General features: G+C 40.9%; 3 protein-coding genes across 4 annotated transcripts; 1 reads left to right on the top strand and 2 right to left on the bottom strand.

The window, feature by feature from the left end:
• Positions 1–4,697: 4,697 nt before the first annotated feature.
• On the top strand, positions 4,698–7,871 carry MILR1 (mast cell immunoglobulin like receptor 1; the record flags this gene model as incomplete). The annotated part of the gene is made up of 5 exons (XM_084298366.1): positions 4,698–4,839; positions 5,717–6,001; positions 6,575–6,859; positions 7,375–7,488; positions 7,756–7,871. Exons 2-5 carry the CDS (start codon positions 5,767–5,769, stop codon positions 7,869–7,871), a joined length of 750 nt encoding a protein of 249 aa, XP_084154492.1. The 5' UTR covers positions 4,698–4,839; positions 5,717–5,766.
• A 20-nt stretch (positions 7,872–7,891) lies between these two features.
• On the bottom strand, positions 7,892–14,643 carry POLG2 (DNA polymerase gamma 2, accessory subunit; the record flags this gene model as incomplete). Its single annotated transcript, XM_084298365.1, has 9 exons — positions 7,892–8,132; positions 10,191–10,328; positions 11,261–11,361; positions 11,970–12,050; positions 12,166–12,306; positions 12,753–12,926; positions 13,319–13,424; positions 13,578–13,704; positions 14,160–14,643. The coding sequence occupies 9 exons, from the start codon at positions 14,641–14,643 to the stop codon at positions 8,111–8,113; spliced, it is 1,374 nt and encodes a 457-aa protein (XP_084154491.1). The 3' UTR covers positions 7,892–8,110.
• A 1,977-nt stretch (positions 14,644–16,620) lies between these two features.
• Positions 16,621–24,020, bottom strand: DDX5 (DEAD-box helicase 5). Of its 2 annotated transcripts, none has more exons than XM_084298440.1 (13): positions 23,909–24,020; positions 22,257–22,422; positions 22,012–22,108; positions 21,794–21,927; positions 21,612–21,677; positions 21,034–21,175; positions 20,786–20,946; positions 20,466–20,638; positions 20,139–20,249; positions 19,883–19,944; positions 19,743–19,802; positions 18,272–18,496; positions 16,621–17,813 (listed from the first exon to the last, which is right to left on the bottom strand). In XM_084298440.1, the coding sequence occupies exons 1-13, from the start codon at positions 23,914–23,916 to the stop codon at positions 17,431–17,433; spliced, it is 1,788 nt and encodes a 595-aa protein (XP_084154566.1). In that variant the 5' UTR covers positions 23,917–24,020; the 3' UTR covers positions 16,621–17,430. The 2 variants fall into 2 exon arrangements, with proteins under 2 accessions (XP_084154566.1, XP_084154565.1); XM_084298439.1 differs by having other exon boundaries at positions 23,885–24,016.
• Between the last annotated feature and the right edge of the window lie 1,429 nt (positions 24,021–25,449).

Genomic DNA, 25,449 nt, shown 5'->3' on the forward strand with positions numbered 1-25,449 from the left:
TAATTAATACTTCCTCTTTCAATAGACACATAGAATTATAACAAATGTAATTGTTTTCACACATCTAGACAGCTCCCTGGGGAACTGGGAATGAATTGAGTTTGTTCTGCATATATTTCTAGGTTGTGTTTTCTTGAATGTGAGAAATTTGCATCATTTGTCTTTATTTAAAAAGTCTCTATACTTCCCTAGAGAAGAATAAAAACAAAACAAACAAACAAAAAAAAAAAAAAAACACAACTCATGGATTTGAGTATTTACAAAGAATGTTAAAAAAAAAAAAAAAGACTTTTTTCCAGAGCTCCAGATGTTCTACAATTTACAGAAAATCTGTATTGCTGAAAGCTTGTGCTTCTCAGACCATTGCATTTCACAACGGTGCCATCTACTGGACGACGACCCAGGACCACATTGAAATACATTTCCCCCCCCACATCCATCTTCTGCAATTAAACCAGCATTCCATTCTGGAGTTTTTCCTATAATTACTGATATCCAACACCTCCTCCAAACTGAAATTTTGGGATGCAGCAGAAAAACAGCCTTGAGTTCTGCAAGAATATTCATCTCAGAGTATGGACTGTGCCAGAAAAAAAAAAAAAAAAAAGTCAGAACCTTATGGCTGGAGAGGGAATTAATTCTGGAAATATTTTCCTTCACTCTACATTCCCATCTTCTATATTGCTTGTTGATTCTCAAAGCATTATTGGAGAATATCCAGTTTTATAAATAAAATTATAAGATAAATGTATCAGTAGTGCCAGTCTTTGATGTCTCATCAAATCTGTAAAATGAAATGAGTATTAATTACTTTAAGCAAAAACGACAGAACTTAAAGGAAGTGTGGAATAGCCTTTCTTACAAAAAAAAAAAAAAAAAATCCTTATTTTTCCTTTGGTGGGGGGGAGAGAAGGCAGAAGGAAGACATACGATTTTTAAATATTTTCCAAATAAAAAATTGGAGATTTGGGGGTTGTTAATTTAATTAATTTGACTACCCAACAGGTTCTTTCACCTATTGACATGTTCCTTCCAATCTGCAGTTCAAATACATTTTTAGTTCAATTGGAAAACTTTTGTTACACTAAAATTCTCATTCAGAACCCAAGGATCACTGCAGGGAATTTAAAGATATCTTAAATACTCATACAGAAAAGATCCCTTCCTCTTCTATTCTTATTTGCTTTCTAGAAAATACAATCTCACAATTGTATACCAAGTAGTTAACATAAACAGCAGGCTTGCTACCACAGCCATTTTGAGTAGGAGTGTAAAAATATGGTATTCCGTGATGATCTAGCTAGCTCAGTAAAACCTTTGCAGACAAAGCAGAAGTGCTTAATGTAATTCAGCACCAGACATAACCACCAATATATGGTGATTTCTAGCAAAACCTTCTGCAGACGTCTACTACAGCAGATGCTCTTCCAGAATGGAGGACCTCTCAGGATGAGGAACTGAGACTGGAAATAACTTTTATAATTCTACTGAAACATGCAAATTTCCCTGGAAACCTACAATAAGACAGATACAGTGTGAAGACTGCACGATCTTACTACATAATGTTATCTCATACTATTTTCATTCTCAAGTCAAAGAATTTTGAGTGAAAAATCTTTTGAGTGAAAGCTGTTTGGCTTTTATTCTCATTCACCTGCTTGCCTGAGGCAGAATATTGTTGCAACACCACATGATACACATCTTCATTTCAGACTTTTTAACTTACATGTTTTGGCTGGATTACTTCTGTACATAATTTTTTGTTAAATATATTCAGCACATTATTTCCAGGCAGGAAATTTGTAGAATAATACAAAGGGAACACCAATCTCACACTGTATCTTACTGATGCTATAAAATTCTAAATATACATCCTTAAGAAAACCACCTAATGTTAGCCTAAAGTCAAAAGCCAACTTGGCACACCCCATGCCACCCCCAAAACAAACAAATAAAAACATGGAAGTAAGCTGATTTATTACTTCCCAGGACACTGTTCAAGAGACTAACAAACTAATAGAGTCAGCATTCAAAATGTCAGACAGGTAATGTCAAGTGTTTTTTTCATTTTTCCACTATTTTACATTGACAGTATGGCCAACCGCCAGCCTAGATACTGTTCTCTTCACCCTGCTGAAGGGCAAAATGAGACACTACCTTTTTGACTCAAATCAATAATACAAGATTTAATGAAGCTCATTCTCTAAATTTCGGGACACTCCCAGCCCATGTTGTAGAAAATACTACTTTAGAGCTTTTTAAAAAGCGGTCATAAAAGACACTATCAAACCTTCAGATCAGTTGAATGCTCATCACTCAAAATATCAGAAACTAAAACCATTATTCCAAGAATACTACTTGAGAGAGCATACAGTCCATTGAGTTATACTTCAACAAAAATTCTAAAACAGCTCTTCCTTGCCCAATAGGACTGAATGATCACAAAAAATTTTCTGGAAGCCCCTTTATATAAACCTATCTTAATAATTTACATTTAAAACTTCATCTGAAGCCTCCTTTTCTAATGAATACATCATTACTTCCTCTAGTGATGTCCTAGCAATCACAGTCTAGCTTTCATACAAACTGCAGGAGTCCTTATCCTCAGCTACCATATCCTACCACAGTGGTTCAGAAATTTTTTTACTTAAGAAGCAACTGTATTAACGTTCTGCAAAGCAATTATAAGAGTTAAAAAGGAAATACGTATTTCAAGAGACGAAATGGGTAGGCATAAGTATTGGACAGTTAAAAGAAAGGAAGTTCTTCTCCATCATCCTACATGTGTAGTTGAAATGATTGCCATGTATCAAAGAAAACAAACATGTTTCAGTCACTAAATTGGCATACATCAAAGAAAACATATATATTTCAGTCCCTACATCCAAATGTCAAAGCAGGGTGAGGGAGGGAGAGGGAACAGGGAGGGCAGAGATGTGCCTCCAGGGGGAAGCAGCAGGGTTGCAGAAACTGCACCCGTGAAGGAAGGAGTAGGCCGAGGCCCTCGCACCTCAACCTCCAGCGGCCTCCTGCGTTCTGACGGCTGGTCCCCCTGACAGGAGGGCGCGAGACCGGGCTGCTTCCCGCTTTCCTCCTTCACCACCACCTGGCAGCAAGCATTTTAGGGACTATTCTGCAGTTTTCTGATAGAGAACAGCTTACCGCTACAGGAAAACGTGCAAATGCTCCCAGTTCTTCTCTCAACGTTGGTATTTTCACGCATGCTTTCTGCCAGCTGTAAAAAAAAAAAAAAAAAAAGGTAGTCTTGTGGTTAGTTGTCAGCATTTCCACATAAGAAACACTTGCAAAACGAGGGTAAAGGTTGTTTCATAAGAAATTAAGTAAAACAAACATCACAGGAAAAAAAAAGGAAGTTGTACGCTAAACTGTGTGAAAAAAAAAAATAAAAATCTCTGTTAAAGCAGACTAGACTTTGGGAGGGGGTTTGTGTTATGCAGGAAACATGATGTAACACCTGGTCTTGTTACTTTCAGAGACTGCAGAATTGCAGAATATGTAAGAAAAAAGTCAAGTATAACAACAACACTTTTAAGACATTCACTGTATGTCTTTTTTTTTCTTTGATGACTACAGAGCAGCATAATGACTGAGACATTGTTTTGTTGAATATTGTGTCTGACCAGGAGAATTTAAAGATTATGGTCTGCCCTTGCATTTGCAACTAACATTGTATAATGTCCAAATTCGCAGTTTTGACCATGGGCCTTAGACCAAAAAAGACACCAGGGAAATAAAAATAAAAGAACAGTCATGAAGATATAAAACCAATGGCGTTTTTACCTATGCTAAAAGAACTGACCAAAACAACATACTATTTTATGCCACAGAACATTAGCTGAATATTACATTTACTTTGCACAGAGACAGAGAACGACAAACTAAGAACATCTACTTCTTGAAACTGTAAAGAAGAAATATCAGCAATATTACTGATTAGATGATCAAATTAGTCATCAACTTGTTTTACAGTGGTGTTGAACTCAAGTTTGTGATGAGATCTGTACCTTTTACTATGTGATTTCACAGCTGAATATTTGAAATTTGGCCAAAATATTTCCAAATAGGCAAACTATCCAGGAATACTTAGCATCTTAAAACTTCCATGGTTTAAGTACTTTTTTTTGTGTGCGTATGTCATTTTTTAAAAATTATATTGCTGATAATAAAAGGAAACCACATTCTCCCTTGGTCACAGCCATATTCTCCCAAAGGATCTCTTGCATTCTCTCTAGTAAATGTGTGGCTGTGAGATATGAATCAGTGATCTCATGCCTTTGTAAGAACAATACTAGAAAAATTATATATATTCTTGTATACTGCCTCGTAGCATAGTTCTATTACACAGCTCTCACACATGAAAAAGTTGATTAAGTTAGCTACATCTTGGAACAAATTTACATAACATTTAGTTGTATTCCAAACTGCTGTTCCTCACTCCAAAGCTTTTCCTTGTGCCCGCTACTCTAAAATGACTGTCATAGGCTAAATATAAATGGAATATAACAAAAGTGGTTAAGCAAACATCATCAGTTAAGATCAGCACTGTTTCCCTATTTAAGACTTCCTCAACTGCTAGAGCCACTCCTCTAAGATTTCATTAGTATAACGCCATCAGATGTCTTGAAGTGTACCAGCTTCATTTTTGCAAGAAAATGTATTTTCTCGCAATTCTGCTGTTTTCCTACTGTAAGCCAAGGACATACTTCTCACATATTGTGCATTTTTCTAAATAAGAGCCATTGTTTCCTATCTGAAAGCCTTCTTCTCTTCTAGTTCAAGTCTCTCAGCAGATTCAGAATGCAACTGCAGATGGCAGAGGTAAGTTCTTTTTTTTCAGTTTTGGGATGTGTGCTGAAATGAACTGTTCACAAAAAAAAAAATGGTGGAAAGATTGAAAAATTTCAAAAGCCTTCATGTAAAGTTAAATCTTTTGCCTGTCTGTACATTGAGACTGTTTGCAAGTTTTAATACAAAGCTTTCTTTGCTGCCATACTCATATGTACATTAAAAATTGCTTTAAGATGTTAAAATATATTTTCTCTCTTTATAAGAGTCAGAATTTATCTTAGTCGTGACTTTTATATTAACAATTTCTGTGAAAAGACAAGGCAAGTTTTTCATAAAGGTGTATTTGCATGATCTTACAAACCAAACTGATTTGATAGACAATCAAAGCTCTGGCTGCTACTATTCAACATTCAGGGAAAATAAATTCGGCCTACTTATGTGAGATTAATTTTGCCACAAGTAAAATACTGTTTTCACTTTTAGGTTCACATTCTACCACTCAAGTAGCTTGGCTGCCTTCTCATACAGAAGGGAAAAGTTACTTTCTCCTACAATTAACACCCCATAATATTTCTTTTTTATGCTTCTATTATTTTCATTGCTGCTGTAGCTCAAAAGGTTTTCTTGTTGGTTCATCTAGATGCACCTGTTGGTTTTGTGCGTTTATTCTGTATTTTATATGAAGGCATGCATTTTTCATCAAGTGTTATAAGCTATATACTAACACTGAAAAATATGAAGTTGCATTGCCTGCTACTGGAAGTAGTAAAAAACACAAACATCTATTTCGACAGAAATAAATAGAGCCTGGTCCCCAACATATTCTTGGGAAAAAAAAGGGGGGGGGGGGGGAAGGGATTCTTGAATGATAGGTACAATCAACTCACTCAGAAGTTTTTCTTTCCAGAGATACTTTCCAACCCCATTCTCACACCTGTTCAGGGCACTTTGGAAGTAATGTTGAACCAGAACGTGAGCCTCTCCTGTCACTCAGATTCTGGTTCTCCACCTCTCAAATACACACTGTTTAAAGCCAGTCAGAAGGTATCCACTTTAAATAAGACAGACTCGATGCCAGCATTGTTCAACTTGACTATCAACTCTGCCAGTGATGTGGGTGAATACAAGTGCAAAGTTGAGAATGAAATCCATGGTGGAAAATACAGCACAAGTCTCAATTTCATGCTTAAAGGTATGTCTTACTGTATTACTTCTTGACACATTTAATTTTATTGGATACAAGGAAGAAATTTTTCACAACAAGAGTAGTGAGACACTGGAACAGGTTGCCCAGAGAAGCTGTGGATGCCCCATCATTAGAAATGTTAAGTCAGGTTGGATGGGACTTTGAGAAACCTGACCTAGTGAAAGAAGTCCCTGCCCAGGACAAGAGGATTGGACTAGATTATCTTCAAGGGTCCCTTCCAAACTAAAACATTCTATGATTGTATAATTTTAGATTTGCATAGCCATGCATTGGCTGATCCAGTGTATCTGCAGCAGTGGGACTCAGCAATTTGTTTGCTGAAGGTGATGTTTTGTAGTGCAGTGCGTGCCTGCCTTGGTTGAGCTGAACTTTACTGAAAACTGCTATTGTTCCTTTGGGAGTCAGCAGCCCTATTCTGATATGTCTTACTGAGCCCTCAATCCTTTATGCCCATCTTATTTGCCAGAGTTGCTGATTAATTCAGTCTTGCTTTGGAGTTTGTCCTGCAATCAGCAATGCAGTCTTTTCAGTTGTGTTTTTTTGTTTGTTTGCTTTCAGAGCCACTTTCCAAACCAGTGCTGCGCTCACCCACCTCTCAAGTAAAGAAAGGCCAAAATGCAACCCTGTCTTGTCTCTCAGAGAAAGGGAATCTTCCTATCACATACACTTTCTTCAAAGGCAAACAGAGCATATCTCGACCAGTGAAGATGCAGAAGAAGGAAGCAGCTGTTACTTTTGTACTTATCAATTCCTGTAGCGACTTAGGAACCTATAAATGCAGAGCTGAAAATAACTTTCGCAATACTACAAAATACAGCAACAGTTTCAACTTTACATTAGCGGGTATGCAGGTGTCAAATAGTTTACTACTGCCAATAAACAGGGACAGAAACAAAGTACAGAACATAGTAAGGATACAAGTATTTTAGCCAGAGATTTCATTCCTGCTATGTAATGCTCAAAATATAATGATTACAATAATAATACTGAGGTATTTTAAAATTTATGCAAAAAGAATTACTCTCAGCCTAGATAGTAGCAGTAGTTGAAGTGACCATGAAGGATGATTGTAAAAGACTCACTTTTACAAGAGACTACTGGTCCAGCTTTCTCCACCTTGGTGAGATTCTAGCTTTGTTTTTCTCTCTGGTTCCTATGAAAGGGACAGTCCATTGGCAGCAGCAAAATCCTTTCCTTCCGCTGTGGTGGTGTGCAATTTGCACTCTTCTGAGTAGTTCTATTAACAGTTAATCCAGAAGCTGAAAGAAATGGAAAGTCTTGATTTCATTTACAGATAATACTTAAAATATGAAACATTTCTTTACATAAACACCTTTTTTAAATTTTGTTTTTGGCAGAGGAGAGTTGTGATTCTCAACCCTGGATCATTTTTCTTGGGCTAATCTTACTAGCGTTTGTGATAGGATTTGCACTGGCAATTCGATTTTTCATCATTCCTTCATGTAAAACAGGTGAGTTGTTTGAATATCTATTTCATTTTCCACATATGCTAATTTATGTTCTCAGTATTTTCAAGCGTGCAAACATGTTACAAGTAATACCTAATTTAAGACAGAACTGTTGGAAGGAATTAGGCCTTTTTGTTCTTAGCAAGGAAAGAAAATTCTACTAAAAATGCCTTTGATTAAGGAGTAATTTTGATCACGAAGATAACGTTTTTGTGGAGCTCTTTATTTACCTCTAAGATAAATTGATACATGTATGTATTTGTTATGCAGAAAAATCTACATCTGCTGTGTCCTCAACAGGCCTTCCTTCAATGGATAAAGTAGAAGAGTCAGAAAATTATGTCACATACACAGAGATTAGTAAGTTCGTGTTACTCCCCACATAGCCATGAAATTTACCTGCAGAAGTTTGGTGGAAGAATGTTGTTATACTATCTGCAGCCAACATGGGCCAGTTCCTTTAGGCACTGCAGAAACAGCAGAAGGGGACAACTACTACCAATCAGGAAGTAAACTAATAGTATTCCTACTGACCATACCATTACAGATGCAATATTTGAAGTCCCTTGGTATCCATATTTGGCCTCATCCGTCTGCCATGCAGCCAAAACCACAACCGCTTAAATTAAGTTCCATACAAAAACCTACTGTAAACAGAAATAAAATGAATTGCATTAGGGAACTTAAGGAAATGATAGGAATAGCCATTACAGAAGAAAATTAGATGGGCACTGCACCTCAGATTTACTTACTCATTTAATAAAAGCCAAAAATGGGCTATACACAAGTTGTAGAAAAATAAAACTTAGGAAGCTCCCGCATTCTGTTCAAAGTTGTTCAGTATACAATGTTTCTTTATTCCATGTTTCTTAGCTTTGAAAAGACCCAAAATCAGTTCAAATAAATTATGAAGTAATTCTAGACAACAGTCAATGAAGCAACTGGTCTACATTAGTAGAATGTACTACTTCCATTTAAAAAAAATACACAGTAATGAAGACCTTGCATGAAAATCACAATGTAATTTTCTAGATTTACCCTATGCATGACTGTCAGTATTCTTGGGGGTGTGTGTGTTTGTATCTAACAGCAAAACTGTAAGATTTCTTGTTTCTAAATACCCAAAAGGGAATCATTCCTTCCCAACAAGTCCACCTTCCATTCACAGAGAGGACAAGTAGATATCTAGCTACACTGCTCCATTAGCTCAGTGCTCTCTACAGCTGTTCATGCCAAATTTCAATCAGCATTCTACCAACATTGCTTGCAATAACAATGAATATAGCTCTGATAATGCCCACAGGTGCTGCAAAAAGCATGACAGATTTATATCCAACCCTGAATGTCGCTGCTTTATTTACATCATAAAAAATATATATATATTAAAAAAAAATCAGTCTCTTGTAATTAATTGCTGTTTATCTTTAATATAGAGCCGATTCAAAAACAGGAATGTGAAGTATTTTCTGTTAGTAGAAGAGAAGATGAAAAAGGTGAAAACCTCATTTTATAGTAGTGGGACATCCAGTATGCATAGATATATTTGGGGGGATTGGGGTGAGGTGGTTGTGGGAGGTGGATAGTAGCAGTTAACATACTGAAATTGCTCACTTACTATGGAGAAATAAAAATAACTATGACAAAAAAAAAAAAGAAAAGCCGATCATACTGTAAGACAAAAGTTCAAAAGCTTAACTTTGCAACCATGCAGATTTTATTAGCCACCAAGCTGTTGATGGCTTATTAATTCTTCTATTACCTCTACTAAAAAAAGAACATTGCACTATTTTATTCTTTTAACAGAGAAGAGGGAAAGTCCTACAATATATTCACAGGTAGTCATAAGAGATGGTATACAAGGTAAGATCTCTTTTCTAATTAATTTAAGTATTTTTAAAGAATATTTCAATCTCCAGATGTTTAGAAGTACCATGTCTGCTGAGAGGTAGTAGAGAGAGTAGATACTAATTGCCTGGCCTAATTATTTTATAGACAGATCATATAGCTAGTTGTCTACCAGCAAGAAAAATCCCCAACTAATAACCTCTAGGGACTTAAAATGACTGGAATTATAAAGATCCAAACAGTAACCCTGTTAAATAAGCAACAGCTCCTTGCTTAAAAAAAAGTAAAAAATAAAAATAAAAAATAAAAAAGCTTAATGGAGTCACTGTCAGGTTAAATCCTGCTGGACACAATGTACAGTCTGGCATCTTTAATAAATTATCCAAAGCTTTCTCTATGATCCAAGCTCCTGTGGATTCAACAATTACCCTGAAATAGAAACTGGACTGTATAATTTAATCAAAAGACTTTAGTCAAGCACTACAAAAAATTATTCCAACTTTGTTGCACTCCAAGGCATGTGCTAGAGGATCAATATTTGACCTTTGGATCTGCTGTTACCTAGTGGTAAGCATGACAATTTCTCAGTACACTATTCTCAGAGCATAGTAAAATTGAAGACAAAGAAATTATAGTTAGCCCTACTGAAGAGAGACAAGTTTGCCTCTTTCCTCTTTACGAGGTAACCTGGACAACCTACATGGTTTAGATTTGACAGAAAACAGATATATCACCAAGTTTTAGGAGAACTATTTCCAATGAAGTGACTGTATCATTGACCCCAGAAGTCAGTTTCAGGCAAAGAAATTCCTTTTATTAGATGAATTTAAGTTTACACATTTTTAGCTGATGTTACGTACTTAGTTAAGAAGTCTTTTAACCTAGATATGTGCATCATTTCCTTCATGGTGGTGTCTCTGCTTCTCAGCTGGACCACTCCATTCTCTAGAGTAGCATCATTTATCAAGACCATGAAGAGAACACTCATCTCATCATATCTGCAAAGAAAAGACCACACCTATTACCACTTTTGATGTATGAAAAAAAGGACTGATTAAGTTATGTACAAATGACGACAAGCTGCAAATATATTTTTGTTTTGCTACAGTGCACCAAGTTTTGTGAAGACACCCATTTTCTTAATGACATTCCTTGCTTTCCTAATTATATTTCTTTAAATTATTAGGTCACTTTAGTACATAAAGTAAATGTTAGTTTTGTATTACAAGAGTATTTTCTGTAGAAGCAGAGTATAACTTTCTTCTGTTATCTAATAAACAGACAATGTAGACTACTGCTCATGAACCTATCAACATACGTATTTTTTTCTTGGGAAAGAAAATATTCATCAATATGCTCAAGGTCCACAGACACAAGCAGTGATATGCTCAAAATTCACTCTTGATCAACAAATCATATATTCCCTTAACTAGAATATAGGTTTTTATCTGCATAAATAACATTGCATACACCAATGGTAATCATTCCAGACGTGAAGAACTTTTAAGTTCAAGACTAGACACAGTGTGCTATCTGAAACAGTACTTAAGAATGGAACACAGAGCCAGTCAAAAAACAGAACACAGCACACAAATGGGGAAGACATGACATGGTTTTGCAAGTTTACTCATCTTAAGAAATTTATTTTCATAGAAGAGTCTATAAAAGGCATCTCACGCTTTCAGAGCAACAACAATAAAAAAAGCGTGAAAGGCTAATAATTCATACAACTCTTAAAACAAACTGTCATTTCTCTTTGTAATAAAATCTACTGAGTGAGTTTCTAGTTTAGGATACATGTACATGCCTTTATTCACACAGTTACTGCACCCAATGACTTCTTACTGAAAATAGGCATATTTTTGCTAGTCCCCAGGAGGCCACCTTTCACCTTCGTAGTTTTAACTTACAAAATACTATTTCTTCTTACTTTGTATAAAGCTGTTCCAGGGATACTTGCACGGTTTCAAGATAACCTGGCCATACGGAAATTCTATTTTCTGACAGGTCGTTGAACAATCCTTGACAAACCTGTGTTTAAACCAGATTTAAAAACAAAAGTATAAGTAAAGATTTGAGGGTATGAAATCCTAGACAAAGAAACTATTCAAACTCCAGAACTTGCACTATTAGCATTTCTAGTTGGTATTAATTTACTTGCTGAAATAATCTCATAGTAGAAAGCAGCTTGACAACTAATCTCCATTTTTATTTAAAAAAATATGCCAGTGTAAGTTTCTTCCCTTCTGTGGGGACTGGCTTAATGATTGACTTTAACAGAAACTTCTGAAATTCTGAAGATGTGACCCACATGTTATAATAACTATGAAAGATTAAGAATCAGAGGGATTTTGTTATTTGTTCTCCTTTAACATTTCATTGAACAAATTCAAACTTTATTAACAATACTAAAAGCAGTGTATTAAAGCAGAGAAGACATCTACTTCCCCACTGTCTGTACTCCTTCAGCCATGACTCACTAACTGCACAGTGGAAGCATCGGGAAAACTGTACAACTGTGAGCCTCAGAGAACTGAAGTAGCAGCATGATTTTCACCAATGTTAACAGAGTGCCTGACATAACAAAAGGTCACATGGGAAATTAATGCTCAAAATTAAAACACTTTCTTACAACATACCTGTCGCAGCTCTGTTGTTGGGCCTTTCCCTACATCCAAGGCTACTTTGATAGGTGCCAGACAAGGATGAAGTTTAAGTACCTAACAATTTTAGAAAAAATAAATAAATTAGAGTGTTTATTGTGAACATTTAAGCAGAACTCCAGAATATTTTAAAGCCAGTGACCATTGTTGCTTATACTTCCCCCAGAGTTACCTTTCTTTGTGAATTCTTCTTTTTTGTTAATGGATTCTCAGCTAGCTGTAGTGAATCAAAGAGATATGCTAATACTCCTCGGTCCAGATTTCCACTCACAGACAGGACATGAGGAATAACATTCTTCCTTCCATCTCGGCCCTGATGAGGGGAGAAAAACGACATACAAAATAACACACAACAATCAAGAGATACTTCAAAGTCTGTCTCAACTGGCCTCTTGTTTACTTTAAATGTATAATGAGGCATTGAGCTCAAGCACCCTTGTTACATTCAGATATATGTTACAATCACACATACATTTTAAGGTTACCAGCAATCTTGAAGCGTAACCATTACTAGATAACTTTTTAACACTGGGGAAAAGTATATAGTTCGTTGCTAACTTAGAATAAGTAACTCCATGAAAAAACTATTTCATCTGTTTTTGACAGTAAGATCTGCCAATGAAGGTCTGACAGCAGAATTATACAGATTTTACCACAGAAGAATAAGATAGTCACATGCTAAACAACCACCTCTTCAAATAAATTATTCCTCTCATCTTTATAATAAAAAGATTCTCAATAAAGTAAGTTAAAGCTTACCAGTAATTTTGATCTATCCCCTGGATACATCTCTAACAATTCAGTATCACCAAGGTTCTTCAGTGTTTCTATTGTTTCTTTTCCCCAAGGAAAGTTATAATGCAAGTTAAATCCTCTTCTTCCTTCTTCATCCTGAAAGTCACTGCTGCTGAAGTTAGATGGGCCTACTGCAAACTGAAAATTGAAGATACGTGTTCTACTATTGTGCAAACTCTACTAATTAACAAACCAAATCTGTAAAGCCAGATGTAAAGCCTATAATTTGCAGCACATTTTTTTAAATAAATTACAACCCAAATCAATTGCTCCACAGCTCTTTGATCTCAAGTCATTTATAAACACAAAACACTTGCTTTTCTGCAAGTCTGTTACAAACTACTTAAACTACAAATTTAAAAACTTAAATTTGTCTTTTTGTTTGCTTGTTTGTTTCCTGCAAGAAATACAATATATTTTAGTGATAAAAATTGGCAACATCTGCCAAAAACTTAACAGGGTGTCTATTTCCCCTCTCTTTGAAAAATAAAGGGGCAAGCCAAGATTTGCCATCTGTACACTGCTGTTACCTTTCTCCACCATTGCAGTCTCTGACGCAACCAGTAGTCGAGCCACTGTCCTGCAGTTCTAGGAGAGCTAAACCATGCAAGCAAAGAGGTAGTCCTTTCGCCTATTCTTTAAACAATAGCAAGGTCAGCAAGTTAACTCCTTCAAAAACAACAGGGGAAAAGCAAGAGACAGTATTCAAAAAACAAATTCAAAAGTTGAAACAATTGTACATAGCTTATTTAGGTACTATAAGGGATTAGTTGATCTTTATTAGTCTACCTTCTGAGGTTTTTGTTGTGTAGCTCACTGTCTGGAATAGAGTGAAAACATACTCCAACTTCAGCAAGGCCACAAGGCAATCTCTTGTTTGCAAATTCTAAACAGCTAACATATTGTGCCAAAACACCTGCCAAAAGACAAATAATTAGTTTTAGTAGCCAGAGGAAAATCTTTAATTTTTTAATTATACTGAGAATTAATAGTATGTTAGCTTATCCACAATAGGAAATGAAGGCAATGACAGTGATTGAAGATCACAATGCCATAGATAGTGTCTATATGTGCAATCTAATTAGGTTTCATGTTTTGCAGACTCAGCAGCTCACGCACAGCCCGTACCTCCGGGTACTTTGGCAACCGTGACTTTAGCGGGCCTATCCCCTAATTACAGGGCAAAGTGTCAAGTGCACATTAGGACATTTACGCTGCTGAGGTGCTTGAGAAAGCCACGCTCTCGCAGCGTGCAGACCGGACCTTCCCAGCGCGCTGACATAACGGGAGGACGAATTAAGGCCGGGAGCTGGCCTGCAGGGGGCACGGAGCCCCGAGAGCCGCCTCACCCCGGCGCTGGCGGGGCCGTACCGGGCAGCAGCGTCTCCCGGAGCGTCCCCGCGCTGTCCAGCGCTTCTTCCAGGACGGGCCCGGCCGGCTCCTGGACAACCTGGCGGAGCGTCTCGGAGCTCAGCAGCCGCAGGGCATCGCGGGCCTGCGGGACGCCGGCGTTGTGGCTGCCGTGGAGCGGGGAATCCACGGCGAACACCTGCTCCCTGCGGGCCAGCGCCGAGTGCCACCACTGCTCCGCCAGGTTGCCCCGCAGCGCCGCGCCCAGCGGCCCGAAGCCCGGGTGGTAGCCGCTGAGGTAGGAGCGCCAGGGCCGCGGCTCCGCGCCTCCACGCAGGAAGCGCCGCCGCCTGCACAGCTCCAGCAGCTGCCGCTGCTGCTCCTCCTCCTCGTTCTCCCCCTCCTCCTCCTCGCCGCCGGCCGCCACGTAGGGCCGCCTCAGCGCCGGCCGCCCCAGGCGAAGCCCGCTGCCACAGCGGGCCGCCCGCCTGCCGCCCAGCGCCATCTTCCCGCCCAGCGCCTCCCTCACGACCCGGGGGATGAGGGGGGGAAGGCAGCGAGCACTGCGCATGCGCACTGGGTGCCGTGTTTCCCTCCCGCTTCCCGCTCCGTGCCCTCAGCCGCCGCCGCCGCCATTTTGTGCCCTTGGGCTCAGCCCCAGCCCTGCCCGCCGGGACCCCGGCTCGGCTCCCCTCAGCGAGGGCAGGCTGTGATCGCCAGGGGGCGGGAAGAATCCCTAGGGATTTGTCCTTGACACATCAAGTTCTTTGTATGTACCCAGGGAGATTTCTAGGGAAAAAAGCCAAATGTGGATCGCTTGAGAACAGCTACACGTTGACGTGCGTGGTCTAAGGCAACATAACAGCTTTCTAACGAGTTAAAGCTGCAGACGTGAAATCAAATATTACTGCAGTATATTCAGCTAGCAGCGTGGAGGGGGCAAAGTTTGCTTGCTAGCATAATAAGAGCTTGCAGCTAGCAGCCCAGCCCAACAGCAGAGCAATGGAAATTTCCATACATGCTTAATCACGATTCTGTACCACTGCCAGAAGGTGGAGCTTAAAGAGGAGATACCGCCCTGCACTAGCTGCAATGAAAAAAATCATGCATGCTAAATCCCCAGGAGCTGGGATTATCTCAACATCCGCTCTTTAACATACACCCAAATCCCAAAAGGCAGAGAAGGAACAGACAGAGAATTGAAAAAGACAAGGCATTAGTAGGCCAGTGGGGCAGCTGGAATCGCTGCCAGTCCAGGGAGAAAGGAATGCCCTGTTAAAGCCTGCTACCCTGACCTAGTACAGAAAATCCTGCTAGATAGAACTTCATTTCTCATGCAAGCCCACCACAATGCAGCCCTAGTTCCAAGAGTTTAGTCAGTATTTTATTTTCATTTTATGTGCAAATGTTAAGGGGAGAGATTTCCTTACAGCAAGGCCCTCCTGTGGAGGCAGGTTTACCCTACCTCATGTCCCTTTGTAAAGAGAGTATATAAAACTAGAGGCCTTTCACAGGATGATATCCTTATTGGATAGAAAAAAGTCTCAGAAATGGTTTTAGACATGTCTGAGTCCAGTAAGATAGTCAGAACTCAAAAATATTTCATCCATGTCTGATTCTGTCTAAGCCCACCAGAAATCTACCAACCTTTAAAAAACAGTATCAGAAATATTACTAGGTAGCATCTCTCCCACTTTTTAAACAGTGCTACTTTTAAACTTAAAATGAAACAGATTTAACAGTTTCAGTGCTATCCCCCTTCTAAAGGGGAAAGGAGCCTATTTTTTCCTTCCACCACAGTTGATTTAGCTTTGCAAAGTTAATTAACATTCTTTCTACATTACTAACTACAGCTTTAAGTGTACTGTAGTATTATGGGACTTCTGTTGAAGCTCTCATAGCAACAACAAATAATCACAGAAAATACCATCAAGTAATGAAATTCCACCAGACAAACATATAAGAAAATGGATTATGGATTACAGTGTAGTTAAGAATATCACAAGCTTAGCCTCAGAGGAAAGTCACCAAGAGCAAAGCACAGGCAGAAGAAAATGGAAGTTCAAGAGACTTGAAGTCAGGGATTTGGATTCACAATAGCCCAGATAGAATCTTGACCTGACTTTTATAGGCAGATTCAACTGTAATGCATTAAGTGGTAATTAAGCATTAAGTTTAAAACTAATCAGTTACCAGTAAGTGGGAAGAGGGAGCTGAAGATCAGTAGTAAGTGGAACTTTAAGCTACTGTACATGAAAGCATTAAGCACTTTAAACTAGGATCAAGGCTTTTTTGCTTGTTGCCAGATAGGCTCCTAATGAAGGAAATGCTTTAGAACAGTTGCCCACTGAGCATGGGCAGTGCATTGAGATGAGTTATTAGTGCATGTACTGAATATTGATAAAGATTCATCATCTTCACTGATGAACAGCCCACTTCCCTCCCCCCACTTTAATAAAAAAAAATCACTGCTCAATACCAGTTTAAGTATAATTTGAAATTTTAATGCTAGGATCTTCCCATTTCTCTGAAGCTCATAGTAAGCCTGCATGCTAACTCACAAGGCCTGACAGCTGTAGACACATTACACTCAAGCCTAGTCTGCACATATGCAACAGTTACGGTGCTGCAAAAAAGCTTCCTACACTTGTAGCAGAAGCTCATTAGCAACACCACTTCAGCAGAGTTTTGGTTAGCAAGACTTCTAGCTATACCATTACTCCAATGGATCTTTTCCAGAAACTGGCCCTATGCTAATGAGACGAGGAAGAGTACTGTTTCTGACTTATTCAGAAACCAGCTTTAAATTTCTTCCCCATCAAATAGAGCCTGCCATGCTAAGCAATCTAGCCCAATCAAGGCAAGGCTGGTTTTATATAAGCTTAAATGTTTAATCAGACACAGTTGAGAAACCTTTCTAGAATTTAATATAAAAACATTTGACATTCCATTAATGTAAAGTTGTGCACATGTTGAGAAAATTGCCATCTGAAAGAAAATTCGGTCTTCAAATATCTTTATTGGAAGGCCATGCACTGCCTTCTGTTACTGTATTTCAAATCACTGTACATTTACTTTGAAAACACTGTCTGCATTTTCTAGTACAAAAAACTAAAAATTGTTTCAGGAATGTAGAGAAATATTCAACTTAAATAGCGAAAAAGTGCACCATAATTACTGCTGCACTGCAGTCATTTCTGCGTTTCCCATTTCTTAAATAACTATCCTGTTCTGATAACACACAATATAAAGAGCAATTATGAAAAAAACTGAGACATTTAAATACACTAAGTTATTGAGAATAACTCGCTGGCATTGGGTAACCTATCATAGGAGCAGCACCAGTGGCAGGATATGCATACTGCTGTTGGTTCATGCCATTGTGCATATTTGCAATGTTACTTCCATACTGCTGGTCATAGCCATTCTGGTAAGCTCCCGCAGGGTTACCAGCCCTGAAGCCAGCTTGCATGCCTGCAGCTGCAAAACCATTTCCAAAAGGAGTTCCGTTACTGAAACTTTGGGCAGTGTAGGCCCCATTTTGAGCTTTTGCTCCAAAGTCTCTCTTTCCTAGTGCACCATAGGTTCTCTCAAAATTCTCCCTCTCTCTAAAACTACTAAATCCACCCCTTTTGCCCGCAGAATATCTGTCACGTCGGTCACCTCGGGAACGACCTATTAAAGAGACAAGACATAGTTATATATACATATACACACACACACACGATAGAAACTACATTTCATGTACCACCCAGTGAGTTCAGCTAGTAATGATATTTACTTCCTGCCCCAAGCAAGGCAAGTCTACTAGAAAGCTTTCCAGTTACTAACTGGACTCCACTTAGGCACACTGAATTATATGAAGACATGCTAGATTCCTTTCTCTAACCACTGTGGAATCATGCACTCTACTGCTGTAACATGAGCAGCAGCATGAGAACAATGCTCACTAAAAGATGCTCCACAGCACATGGAACACTGGGGGCAGGCAGTTTTGTTGTTGCTAGTCAAGTCACCATAACTGCCCAATAAGCTACCTTCCATGTCCATTTTGGGGAGGCTGGAAAGGTAAATTAAGCTTCCAGTTTGTTCTGGGAAGAAAGCTATGCACCATGCCTGACAACAGCACTTACCTGAACCTCTGTCTTCAATCAACTGAAGCAATTTGGGGTTGATGGCTTGATTAGCCTCCCGAAGCACAGAGATGAGGTCATTTACTTGCTTAATATTGTTAGGAGTAAAGAATGTGTATGCTGTGCCTGTTTTGGTACTGCGGGCAGTTCGTCCAATTCGGTGGATATAGTCCTCTGAGGAGTTAGGGTAGTCATAATTGATGACAAATTTCACATCTTCCACATCTGTAAAGCGTTGCAGTGTGGCAAAAAGCGAGGTACAAAGTTTTGCACACCACAACAGCCAAATCGAAGATAAACGTTAGACAATAGCACTTTAAATTAAATAATGGCTGCAAAGAACAGTGTTAGAGTTATCCATTTCTGCATGAATATTGTGGAAGAGAAAGTTATGCACACTCCGTCTGTTCCCGTCTTATCACCCACCCTGTGATCCAAAACCTTACCATAAAGGAGTATGCATTTGCTTGTCATTCCCAACTCAAGAGTCCCCTTTACAAATCATCAAGTGACATCTGAATGCTTCTTGCAGTAGGGCCACTAAAGCTCACAGCAGCCTCTTCATGTGCTCATTTGAGGACCTTAGAGTAAAAACATACAAGGTCCTTCACATACACACTCATCAGAAGCTCAAAAAAAAAGGGCCACACTGCTCGTCTTGCCAAGACCTTTGAACTGCAGCTGCAAGAAAAACATACCTGTCCCCCAAAAGTCACCAAGTTGTTTTTATGCACTGTGTCTCGTCTAGGCAAGCGCTTCCAAGAAGCCAGGGTTCACTTGAGAATGTGTCTCTCTCTCTGGCAGGTCTCGACATGACGACTACATATAGGTGGAGGAACTTCGACTTTCAAAGGCATTTAGAAAAGCCATTGCTTTCCTGCCCCACTTGCTAAAGTGAGAGGTGGACTTTTTCTCAGATTTCATGTGCCAGTACTCACCAATTTGTACAAGGCTTAGTACATTTTAAAGCTGCTCTCTCCATTTCATGGTTGAAAAAAAATTTCATTGAACATTGTAATTATTTTCTTCGACATTTCAGCAAACTCACTGAAATTCAAAGACCCACAGATCACAGCAGACAGTATGCACAAAACTAACAGTACTGCACCATGGCAAATCATGCAAAGCATGGAGAGAAGAGAAATACCAGGGCAAAGTGAACTGTGAATGAGACTGCTTATTTCATGAGAGAACAGTTTATGGGGTAGTAGTTTAAAGGATGATCTTTGCCTTTTGAAGATTACTGGCACACAATGCTCTCAGCTTTCACCTCTCTATTTGACTGGAAGCAGCCAGCCGATCATTTCCACTAGTCCTCCATCCCCCTCGAGTCCTCCGATTGTCATGCCTAGGCCTTGCCACAAAGACTGCACCTTTATGTGAAGAAAACTTAGAAAAATGCAGAGGTTAAAGAAAGCAATAGACTTTCTTTAAATAACTTTGGGCAACTGGCATTACGAGTTTTACTAACCTAGACCTCTGGATGCAACATCTGTAGCAATCAGGATTGGTGCTTTTCCATGTTTGAACTCTGTAACACAAGCAACTCTCATCAGTTTCTTCATGTATCAAGTAACAAATAGAGCTTACCAAAATTGCTCAAGTACTTACCATTTAGAACCCAGTCTCGTTCCTGCTGACTTTTATCACCATGAATACCCATTGCTGGCCACCTGAAAATACAGAAGATTATCAACTTCAAAACATTCCTTGAATACTTCCATTAGTCAGTTACCAACAAGTTCTAAACAGCTTCTGGATTTAACATCTCAGCTAACACTCGGTGTAGTGTCAGTTTTGGCACCATAGTTTTAAGTAGGGTAGCTCACTTCATTTCAAGCTACTATTTAGTACTATTTAGACTTACCCATCTCTCCTCATTTTTCTGGTAAGATCATCACAGCGTCTTTTGGTTTCCACAAAAACTATTGTTTTGTTTTCCTTCTCACTCATGATTTCTTCCATCAGACGAATAAGCCTGTCATGAAGACATGGTAGTTAGAGCTTTCATTACTTACACTATACAATCACTTTGCTGCCAGCTTTGCCAGCCTCATTTTCAACAATGAGTTTTCTTAGGGGTATCAGACTGGTGTCAAAAAAAATCCACCGAGACAAGTTCACCTGAGTTAATACGTAATCTAAAATTAACCATTAAAAAAGCCTGCTGAAGGTTCTGCCACTAACTACTTACTTGTCATCTTTCTCTACATCATGGCACACATCAACAATCTGAAGAATGTTGTGGTTTGCACTCAGTTCTAATGCACCAATGTTGATGTGTACATATTCTTTTAAGAAGTCTTCAGCCAGCTGCCTTACTTCCTTTGGCCATGTGGCACTCCACATCAGAGTTTGCCTGTCAGGCTAGAGAAAGAGACTGTATCAGTAACAAGATTCAGTGAAATGCCCAATCAAGTCTATCCAGACAAATCTGAGTTAACTGAGATATCCTTGTTTCATTTAACAGTGCCATTTGTTTCTGGAATGCCAACAAATACCACTTATACTCACTCTTATCTGATCCACAATTTTTCTGATCTGAGGTTCAAATCCCATGTCAAGCATCCGGTCAGCTTCATCAAGAACAAGGTAAGTACACCTCCTGAGATTGGTCTTTCCAGCTTCTAAGAAGTCTATAAGTCTTCCAGGTGTTGCAATGCAAATTTCCACACCTAAAAAACAAACAGTAAGTCAGCTGAAATAATTTTCACAGTGAAAGTCTCACAGTTTTCACAAGATGCCTTAAAACTTATCTATACCTCTTTCTAAGTCACGAATTTGTGGTCCCTTTGGAGCACCTCCATAAATACATGTAGACTTCAAGCGGCATGCTCTGCTGTATTCAGCGGCTACTTGCTGCACTTGTTGAGCCAGTTCACGAGTTGGTGCCAGCACAAGACACTGGAAGTAAGATGCCCAGCTTTTAGTTCCATATTTACTTTCTAAGTTTCTAGTCTTATGTAAGCTTTAAATCAGAAGCTCATTATATAGCACTTCATTGCTGGAATGACTAGAGTTGAGTTGCCCAAACAAGCAAAAATAAGTTAAGTAGAACAATTACCAAACAACCACACGTCTTAGGTAGGAAGATACCCAAAACTCACAAGCTTCCAGTGAAAAGCAACTTCCATAGTGGGACATCTAGCCCTATCCTATAAAGCTTTACAGAATCAAATCAAGGCTTATGGAATGTTCTTGGGAGAACACCAAATCATGGCACCCTTTTATTCAGTGAAACACTAGTGAAGCTACACACTTTCATGGGCATGGATAATTGGACTGCAAAAAAGTCAACTTCTCTAGCAATTATGTTCCTCTTTCATTTAGAAATACTCACAATAGGTCCATCTCCACGCTCTAGGAATGGCTGATGATTTATATGCACAATAGCAGGCAACAAGTACTGTTTGGAAGAAAAGAAAATGTCTATTAGTGTCTCTTCTCAAGATTGCCTGCTGTACACCGCACTGTACTTCCACTGCCGAAAGCCAACAATACTCCACACTACTTGAAACTTACAGACAGCGTTTTCCCTGATCCAGTCTGTGCAACTCCAACCATATCCAATCCACTCAAGGCAACAGGCCATCCTTGTGCTTGGATAGCAGTTGGTTCAGTAAAGTTCTGCCTCTGAATCACTTCCATAACATTTGCTTCAAGAGAAAATTAAAACTTATTAACTCACACTTTGTTAATCAAGCTTACAAGAAACAAACACTATGGCTTTCTTCACTTACCAGGAAAGTTGGCTTCATAGAAGTTTATTATTGGTTTTGGACAGTTATGGCCCCTAACTGTGACTTCTTTGCTTGACCTGTACTGCTCAACCTCTTGCTGCAAAAGAAAAATCCCATTACTGGAAATAAGCTTTGATACCAAAGTTATTTAAGTTACTCCCACCCCCAAGCCTACTGGGCCCTATGACCCTCAGCATGTTTGTACTTATTTGTTTACTTTTGCATGAGTTGGATAGGGTACATACCACAGTACGTCTAACTACATCAGGATGTTCTTGATAGAAGTTCTTTTCAAATTTGGGCAGTTCATCTAAATTCCATTTCTTTTTGGTAAGTTTTTCCCCAGGGTTTCCAAATTTCTTCCCAGAAAGAGGTCCACCTCTACTTCCTCCAAAACGAGGTGCTCCAAACCTAGAGAAAAACATCACATAATATAAAAACCGAAAGAAACTTTCTGGTCTTCTTCTTCCTCCTCCACAACTTAACTGTTATCTTTGTAATCTGCTGTGTGACTTTACAATTCTGATTTATCAACCTTATCCACGTAATACTTAAACTTCCAAAACACATTAAAGTTGTGGATGCCATAATTTGCTTATCTTTCTAGTCAAAAAGCTATGGTAACACATTACCCTGCAGTTTTCTTAAGATGAAGCTACAAGGCCTACTTGCAAGTTGCAAAGTAAGAACGTTAACACATCTGTATTACTCCATGATCAAAATGGTTTCCTACCCAAGTGACACTCCTATTGTATCAGCCTGCAGAAAGTGGGCAGGGTCTGTTATAAAACCTCGGAACAACTTCACCATAAGCGTTTTTTCAATGTATTTTAAAGTACAGACTTCTCTCTGTAAGCAAACTTTATGAGACCACACATCTTCTGTTTACATTTTAGTTCAGGCCCCTCTGTTCTGAAAAGGCTTGTCTCAAAAGCCTGTTCTGGCATCCCTGAGGCTCGATGCGAAGCAAAGCCGCATGCTGAGGAGCGCTAAACCAGATCCAAGCACGGGGCTCCCTCCCCTGCCCCGACGGCTCCCCAATTTTTACGAACTGGGAGCGATCCTTCCACACTACACAGCGCTCCCAGAGGGGACCGGGCTGAGTGGCCGCTGCTTCCTGCCAGCGCTGTTTCCTTTGTCTCTCATTTCTGTCTACGCCACATTTTCCAGCCGCTGCCATTTTAGAGTCGGAGCTGGGCGGGGGGAGGAGGAGGAGGAGGAACAAAGGCAGCAGCAGCAGCCGGCATTTTGATTTCCCCTCAGTCACCGCATGGCGGGGCCGGCCATTAACATCCGCTTACACAACACAAAGCGGGAGCCGGCCGGCTTCTGCCAGCGGCCGCCAGAGCCGCCGTCCCCCATGAGGGGAGGCAGGGAGGAAGCGGGAACCGCCCTACCCACGGCTCCCCGAGCCCCCGCCGTCGGCGGAGCGCCCGGCCAACCCACTGACCCACAAACCTCGACCGGCCCCCCCCCCAACGGGGGGGGTGGCATGCGGAACGGAGCCCGACGGGGCCCGCCCGTGCTGGGGGCACGTCCCCGAGGGGCCTCGGGCCCCCCAGGGTGCGCCCCCCCCTCCCCGGTACGCGGCCGCGGCTGCGCCGAGGCGCCCGGAGCGGGCCCCGCGGCCAACCGCGCACGGAGCCCGCCCCCAGCGCCGCTCGGGGGCTCCTGGGGCCGCTCCCCCTCCCCCGGCCGCCCGCTGCGAAGCTCCAGAAACTTCGAGGCGGAGAGAGCTGAGGGGAAGGGCTGCGGGGCCCAGCCCCCGGGGCTCGCCGCCATTTTAGGCGGCTTCGCAGCCAACCCCCCCGCGGTCGGGCTCAAGAGTCCGGACGCTGGCGGCGGCTAGCGCCGGCCGGGCCCCCGGACTCACCCTCTGTCCCTGTCGCTGGAATACCCGGGCATGGCGATGGTGGCGGTGGGCGAGGCGGTCCCGGTGACTACAGAGGGCGGCCGAGGGGCACGGCAGGATCCTGCGCCGTCGTCGGGGGGCCACTGACTGTGGGGCGCCTCGCCGCCCGGATGCCGGTTATATAGCGGCCGCCGCAAAGGCCGCCGGGAGCCGCCGCGTGACGCAGGCGCAGAACCCGCCCCTGCTGTTATGTAAGCGGCCCCGGCCGGCCGCAGTCCCCGCCCCCCTCTCATGTGGGCGTGGCCGCGGCCCGGCCGACTGACCGGCTTCGGCGCGGCCGGCCGGAAGTTCCCCTCCCCTCGGGGGCGTGGCCAGCGCTGCCGTCACCGCCCCGAGAAGCGCGCGAGGAGCTGCGCGTGCGCAGAGCCGCTGGGGGCGGCCTGAGGCGACGGGGGAGCTGAGGGGCAGCGCTCCGCCAGCGGCCTGTGCGGGTACACGCGGGGCGCTGCCTAAGTCATAAAAAGTCATAAACACACGCACTTGGAAACAGTAACTCCCTTCTGATCGCCCGATGACACAGGAAGGCGGTTCGAAGGTCACGAGGAGCGTGGCTACTGAGGCACTGAAGGACAAGGCTGCTTGGCGCGGGGGTAACGAGCAGAAAATACCTGAGGCGGCTGCGGTGCTGCTGCCCTGCCCTGCTTGGCTGGGGGCTCCGGTGCCTTGCCACCTGTGGGTTGGAGCACAAAAGGTGCAGCTCGAACCCCAACCCGAAGCAGCCATGTTGCCCGCCGCTGCTCCCAGCAGCGGCCAAGGCAAACAAACAGAACACAACGTCGGAAATGCTGTAACAGCCCTCCCGGGTGTATCCTCCCACCTGCTCGCAATCCATGCCTTAAGGCTCTTCTAAGACAAAAATCACTATCTTAACAGTTACATATGTTCCCTCCCGTTTTTGTTCTATTCATGCTAGCTTCTAACATACCATGACGACATACTTCAGAGTTTAATCATACACTACCTGGAAAATATTTCCTTTCGTTTTCGATATGTTGCCAGATAACAACAAGGGAATACAAAACAAAGTTATTAAACAGTGAATAATTAATTTCTATTTAATTATTTGTACAATTTCTGTACATTAATATCTTCTAAGTCACCTCATTTATAAGCCAAAACTGCAGTCTATTTCTTTTTCTCCTTTAAAAGCAATTCCACACTTATGATAAACCTTGCCACTTTAGTGACAAGAAGTGCACACAGTATGCAAGATCTGGGCCTCCATACAGACTTACATAGGAAGGCATACTGATGTTTTCAATCCAGCATGTATTATTTCCTAATGATTGTGTTTTTTTATTATTATTATTTTATTGTTGTTTTTTCTTAGATTAGTAGTAGGTATTTCCACAATCTCTTCCTCAAAAGTAACCCAGTGAATAGTAACAGCTGTTCCTTCTTCACATATACTACTTTTTATCCACTCTTCATCTGGCGTATTTTCACTTGGTCAGTAACATGAAAACTTTCAGACACTCCTCAGCCAGCTTCAACCGTTGATATATTGGGTAGTGTATTTAAAACAT

This window comes from Netta rufina (assembly GCF_964035555.1).
Source record: "Netta rufina genome assembly, chromosome: 19".
Classification (NCBI taxonomy): domain Eukaryota; kingdom Metazoa; phylum Chordata; class Aves; order Anseriformes; family Anatidae; genus Netta; species Netta rufina.